At 46.9% G+C, this 6,793-nt stretch overlaps 1 protein-coding gene across 1 annotated transcript in view; it reads left to right on the forward strand.

Annotated features, from left to right (window-relative positions):
* The window catches only part of PITPNA (phosphatidylinositol transfer protein alpha), a 40,835-nt gene that overhangs the window by 26,243 nt on the left and 7,799 nt on the right, over nt 1-6,793 (forward strand). The window contains exon 10 of the mRNA XM_022596190.3: nt 493-615. Coding sequence (XP_022451898.1) covers nt 493-615 — 123 coding nt within the window. The remainder of the gene's footprint in view (nt 1-492; nt 616-6,793) is intronic.

The raw sequence follows: 6,793 nt of genomic DNA on the forward strand, positions 1-6,793 counted from the left end.
AAACAAAAGTATAATAACATGTAAAAATGGGAGACCCAGGAAAACTGAGCAACTCGCCCAAATGACACCTAAGGAGTTTCTATAGCCTTATCTCTGATGTGTGAGTCTGGTGAAACTGGGCAACATTCATAGCTGTTGGCCAGTTTTAACCTGGCTTTAGGCTCAAGAGACAAGGAGGAAACTTGGCACAGTTGTTTTGGGACCTTGACTTGTGGACTGCCTGTCTTGGTAGCATTTTGGGCACAGAGCCTCGCGGTGAGGTAGGCACCAACTCTCTCCTGGGGGCTTCCCCTACTTGAGGCCATACCCTTCAGACACATGGAGGCAAAGGTCACTGACCTGAGGGACTGGAGGGCTGATCCAGATCAGCCAGCCAGGTATCACTCCCCCTGCCCCCGTAAAGTGTGGGTACTGGCACAGAGGTCGTGGGGCGGAGGGCTGCAGCAGTGGCCTGCACCTTCCGGTTCTAACTTGGGTCCCTCCTTTTTATAGCAAGAGAAGCGTCTGTTTACAAACTTCCACAGGCAGCTGTTCTGTTGGCTTGATAAGTGGGTTGACCTGACTATGGATGACATTCGAAGGATGGAAGAAGAGACGAAGAGACAGCTGGATGAGGTACGTGGGAGGCCAGACGAGACTCTGGGTCTGTCACCTAGATAACCGTGAACATTATGGAGACTGTCGTGCCAGGGCAGTTCACTGAGGGCACCGTCCTGTGGTTCTAGGAACATGTCAGCGTCCACTGTGGGTAAGGTCTAATGCCAGGCGATATGGGAACTACAAGGAAGAAAGCAGCCTGTGCTCTTGAACTTGCAGTCTAGTCGAGGTCTTGGCATATCCAGAGAGACAAATATGGCGGGCTGTGCTGAATGCCAAGTGAGTAATACAGTTGCTGCAGTGGTTCTTCAGAGCCGGTGGCGGGGGGGATGGTGCTGGGCGGCAGAGATGGAGGCGGCCTCGGAAGGAGGCAGGCTGGGCTGGTCCACGAATGCCACGCATGTCACCCACAGAGGACGCCAGCGGCACACAGGACTAGCCCCTCTATAAGGGTGTTGGGAGCTATTTTTAGAGTTTGGAGACTGCGCCTTTTTTCTTTCTTGCCCATGGCATGGATCCCAGAAGGAGAGCTATCTGCTGTTCCATGGAAGCCTGAAGAGCTAACACTCCTCTTGCCTCATTTGAGGAATTTGGGGCTGCTTCCCTGCAAGGCTCACTCTGAGGAGATGGTCAGTAAATAACATTCAGGCAGCCACTGTGTGTGAGACACTATTCTGAGGGCTTTTCCACGTCCTGTCCCATCTCCTGTGATCCTCACAACCCCTGTGAGGATGCGCCACTGTTACCCCCACTCTCAGATGAGGATGTAGAGGTTCTGAGAGTTCAAGGCCATACCCAGGGTCACACAGCCTGCAGGTGACACAGTCAGGGGAAGAGCCGTAGCACTCAATCACTCCGTCTCTTCTTCTCCCTCTAAATGCCATTTGGGGCTCCCTCCTGCCTCTCGGGGCTAAAAATAAGGCAGGAAGCTCTGTTTCATAGGAACTGCCATCCATTGCTCCCTCCTTGCCTTGGGAGGGTTGGCATGGAGCCTGGATGTCTGGCAGGCATAGCTTTGCACAGCCTTGTCTGGCACTCCAGCAGGGCCTCAGGTGAGACGCAGGCCCGGGTCCACGGTGCCCCACACTACACAGGTGCTCCTGCTGCACTGTGCTGGTCTCGGTGGAGAATGGGCCTGCGAGCTCTTCCTTCCTTGATTTTACCCTCCAGGATGACACTTCCTGGGCTGACTCACTGGTTACAGTGGTTTGCTGAGTTAGTTCCTGTTATAGGCAGACATTTTAGTTATTCATTCAGGTACATTTGGCAGGGAAGTGGCAGGATTTTGGACACAACTCCTGATTCTTCTGCTAAGGATCTTCAGGAAGTGGTAGATTTTAATGTCCAGGTCCCTGGCGATTCTAAAAAATGTAAGAGGGAGGCCTGAGTCCTGTGGTCACCCGATTCTTCAGAAAAAGAAAAGAAACAGGTTACGAAATGGAAGAACACAGAGCTTTCGGGGTTTAGCCTGTAGCTTCAGCTGCCCACTGCCTGACAGGCCAGCCAGAAATACACTGGAAGTGTTTGCTGACAGCCTTTCACTCTTTGGGTCGAATTCGCATTCTTGGTGCTGGGAGAACTCTCCTGAGTATTCACTGGATCTGCCTCCCTCAGATCCAAAGTTTGAGAGCACTTGTCCTCGGGGAGTTCTTTTTTTAATCCCCACCCCTTGTCTTTGCCTGTTTCTCCATTCTGTGGATAACTGTGCCAAAAACTTAGATGATCTCTGTCCTCCAAGATAATTGCAAAATGCAGAAAACCCTCTTTGGAATTGGAATTTTTTAAATAGTTGGCAGTGGAAGAGAAAGCAAAGCCACTGGGGGACATGTTCTGACCCCTTTAGCAACTGTATGGGACCTCTGTGTGCTGACTGTACCGCTGGCTCACTTCTCTTTCTTCTTTATTTTTCCTCTTTCTAAAAATATTTTTATCAAAGTTTTATTTTCAGAGTTTTACTTTTTTCATTTTTAATTAAAAAAACACTTTATTGAAGTCTGATTGACATACAAAGAGCTGCACCCATTTAATGTGTACATCCTGATGAGCTTGCAGATAAATAGACATCCGTGAGACCAACACCACAGTCAGTGCCAAAAGCATATCCATCACCTCCACAAGTACCCTAGGCGTATGAGGAAGATGCCGTCCTCCTCCGCCCTGTCCCTGTGGTCCTGCCCCCAGAAGTAGCCCCTTGCAGTTCTCACAGTTGTTTCTTTTGTTAGTTACCTCCGAGTTTCTAAATAATAGGTTTATCCTCTTAATTCACAGTTTTTGAACTTTAGCTGTTAATTGCTCACTTCTTCCTGTGGAAGGTTTAGGTCTTTTACTCCACCCACCACTCACACGCTCCTCCTCTCCATCCTTCAGTGTCACAATTTGGGGTTAACTGGTCATTCAGCATTTATCATTATTACACCTTTGTCATTCTTTTTCCCAACTGAACCCTTTCATCTACTCTGATCTTCATTCCTTCCTTGGATAATTTTCTTATTTTGTTGGGAAGTTCGTAACCGCGTTCCTTCTTTTTGTTAGCTTAGTTCTCTGTATCATTAAGTTTTTTAGTCTCAACAGGGTGGTTGGTTGGGTTGTTGGTAGTTGACTTTGGTTCATTCTCGTTCATTTTGCTCCCACTCGGTGGGCACTTGGAGCTAAAGATCTCTTTAGTTCTGGGAAATGTTTTTGTGTTACCTGTTTCATCATTTTCTCCCCTCTGTTCTCTTTCTGGATTTTTTTTAGTTAGAAGTTGGACCTCATGAATTGACCTAATTTTCTTGTTGTGTCTCCTTTTTCGTCTCCTTCCTAGGGGAGGTTTTCCGAAGTTAACTTTTCTCTCCTCTGTTGAACTTAAGACGTTTTAAAGCATTTCTTGTGCTGTGTTCTTTTTTTAAGTATTTTTTCTTTTTTTCTGCTTGCATCATTTTCCTTTTCTGAAGCTCTGGGTTTTGGTTCTTGTTTGGCTTTGAGATATCTCTGCCACCTGAACATTCTTTGTTTTCTCTGAGCTCCTTTTTCCTATGGGACTCTGTGTTTTCTGTTAGGGGCTTCCCTCAAATGACCAGGGGTTGGGGGTCCTTGGCTGTCCGTTCAAAGTGAAGAGTGAAGCTCCAAAAAGTGGTTGGAAGCTGTCTGAGTCAGTGGCTGGGCTTATTGAAGGGTAATCAGGTGGTTCCATTGGGGTCCCCCACTTCAGGATCCTGAGTCTATTTTTCTTGGGCTGCTCATTTTGCTTTGAGAGGACTCCCCAGTCTTTTGCTCATGGGGATGGTCAGGGCCAGCATTCGGGGAGCTGAGCTGGAGAAAGGTCCTGCTGGGCTCACTATGCCATGGGGTGGCTCTAACTTAATCCCATTGTATTCTGCATCGTGCCCACTTCACCCCTAGCTGAGCCTGGGATCCTGAGTTCAAGACCTCAGTGCCTCCAGAGAGTGAATCCCTGGGCTTTGCAGGAAGGGGGCGTTACTTGACTGTGGAAACTGGGGGAGGGAACACCAGGGCACGGCAGGCCCAAATGGTTCTTTATTCCCACTTTCAGTAAAGGCACCTGTTCTCACCCCTGGCTGCACTCCCACTTTTAGAGGCACCTGATGCTGCCAGTTCCCAGGCCTCTGGGTGACCTGCAGCACCAGTGGGTCCCCTCCTCACCGGCAGCCCCTGCTGCTCTGCAGATCAGTCATTGCTCATCCATCCTTTTTCATCTTCCAGAATGCCATTTCCATCTCTTATCTGTAGTTGTCTCCTCTGTTCTTGTTGTCTTTATAGTTTTCTATCTTTTTTATTCCTTTACTGTCATTGTGGTAGGGTCTTGGGGAGGAATAGCAACAAATGTATGTATTCAATCTGCCATGATTAACTGCAAGTTTGTGATAGAAGATATGACTGTTAGGGAGTTCCCTGGTGGCCTAGTGGTTAGGATTCCAGGCTTTCACCGCCGTGGCCTGGGTTCAGTCCCTGGTCGGGGAACTGAGATCCTGCAAGCTGTGTGGCACGGCCAAAAAAAAAAAAAAAAATCAGAGAAATTATGACTGTTATTCTTTAAACCAGTGCATAGTAGTCTGGAGTGGGTGGGTTGTTTTGTGAGTTATGAGAGGTCACTATAAGGCCACAGTCACCACTGCCATAACTCTTGTCCCTCTGTGGGGGTGGACCCACCATTCTTGGATTGAGGCTCAAGGATTTGAGAAATGAGATCAAGAGATTAGTCCTGGGACTTCTCTAGTGGCGCAGTGGTTAAGAATCTGCCTGCCAATGCAGGGGACACGGGTTCGAGCCCTGGTCTGGGAAGATCCCACATGCCGCGGAGCAGCTAAGCCCGTGTGCCACAGCTACTGAGCCCACATGCCACAACTTCCGAAGCCCGCGCACCCAGAGCCTGTGCTCCACAACAAGAGAAGCCACTACAATGAGAAGCCGGCGCACTGCAACGAAGAGTAGCCCTGGCTCACCGCAACTAGAGAAAGCCTACATGCAGCAACGAAGATCCAGTGCAGCCAAAAATTAATTAATTAATTTTAAAAAAAGAGAGATTAGTCCCTTTACCTAAAAACAAAAATGTCAGGAAATGTGTGCCTGTAGGGGACCAGTGGTTCTCCCTCCTTCCCTCGCTCCTGATCTTAAGAAACTCAATCTTAGAAGTGGAGGAGGGTACCTTAAAGGTCATTTAGTCCAATTATATGGCCAGTGCTTGAGTCCTCTCTGCAGCCTTCCCACCAGCTTGTGCTTGAACACCTCCTGTAATGGGGAACTCACTGTCTTATGAACATGGTGGTAATAAACATATCTATATTATTTTTTTAAATTGAAGTACAGTTGATTTACAATAACATATCTATTATTAAGAGAAGCTAACATTGAGGTCTTACCATGTGCCTGTCATGTGTGGTAAACATTTGACATGTATGGTCATGAAATGCTCATGGCTACCTGTGCCATAGGTATTACTTTCAGAGGAGTTAAGGATACCTTCTAGTTCAGAGAATAGGTACCTCCTGGGCCTTGGTCATTAACTCTAGATAATGAGACTGGGAGAAGAGGACTCATTTTAAAAATTTTAAGAAAACTTGTTTCCCTACTTACTGGACTCTCTAGAACATTTGCTGAGAAACAGCAAAGAACACACAGTTAAGATCCTGCTGCATTTTCTTCCCCAGCCTTCCCTTGTGGGTTTTCCTCTCTAAATCTGTTGGCTTCTCTGATCCCTCCATAGCCCATTCCTTCTGGACTTTGTACTTTGGGATGGAGCTCAGAGGCTACATGGCGCTCTTGCTCTGCTGGCCCACCCTGGGAGCTGTCTCTGAGCCTCCATGTAGCCGGCCTTCCTGTCTGTTTGCTTGTGTGTGAATGTGCCTGTCCCTTTCTCATCACCTGAACTTTGATGAGGAGGGCCTTTGCTCCATCCTATGGCTTTTTGACTGATGGATCACCATCAGTTTTAGATTTTAAGTCTTAAACTCTGGACCGGTTACACAGCGATTGTATAAGTGTCCCTGTGCAGTGGAGTGCCTGGCAGGACACTACATCCTAGTTTCCCGTTTGGGTTTGTGGTAGACAGAAGGTCTGAGGATAAAGAGAAATCACTCAGTGCCTAGCTCACCTGCTGGGCTGTGGGAGATTGGAATCTGAGATTCCCATAGCGCCTGCAGAGGGCAAAGCTAGGTCTTTTGAGGCCAAGGGATCCCTGTCTGTGGAGTCTTAATTCCTTCCGCCCTGCCCAGAAGTGATTGACCCCAGGGCAGGCCACCTGCAGCATTGACCAGCATCTTGAAATATAGGAGCAGCTTTTCTTTCTTTTAAAATAGTTTCATTTTTCAATATTAAGGTAATATATAAGCATCAAACATTTTTTGGAAAAGAGTAAAAAGTAGAAAGAAAAAAAACACTTGTACTCTATTTAAAGATAAGTACTCTATTTAAAGATAACCATTTTAAGAATTCGTACACACTTTTACTTAGCTATGACGGTATTCCATGTGCCTGGGTGGTTCTCTCACTTTTTTCTCTGAACATTGTAACAAAGCATTTCCTGCTAAAAAAAAGTTTCTTCACATACATGTTTCTAACAACAGTGTACGTATTGCTGTGTACTCTTGTCATCACCCTGTGTTGGATTTTCCTTCATGTTGTTGTAGGTTCTCACTGTTTTTAAATAATGCTGTGATGAAAATTCTTTATGCACTCAGTTTTTTGGGTAATTAGGATT

Source organism: Delphinapterus leucas, chromosome 19 (assembly GCF_059928025.1).
Source record: "Delphinapterus leucas isolate spDelLeu-1000000601 "Yukka" chromosome 19, BTC_Dleu_Yukka2, whole genome shotgun sequence".
Classification (NCBI taxonomy): Eukaryota; Metazoa; Chordata; class Mammalia; order Artiodactyla; family Monodontidae; genus Delphinapterus; species Delphinapterus leucas.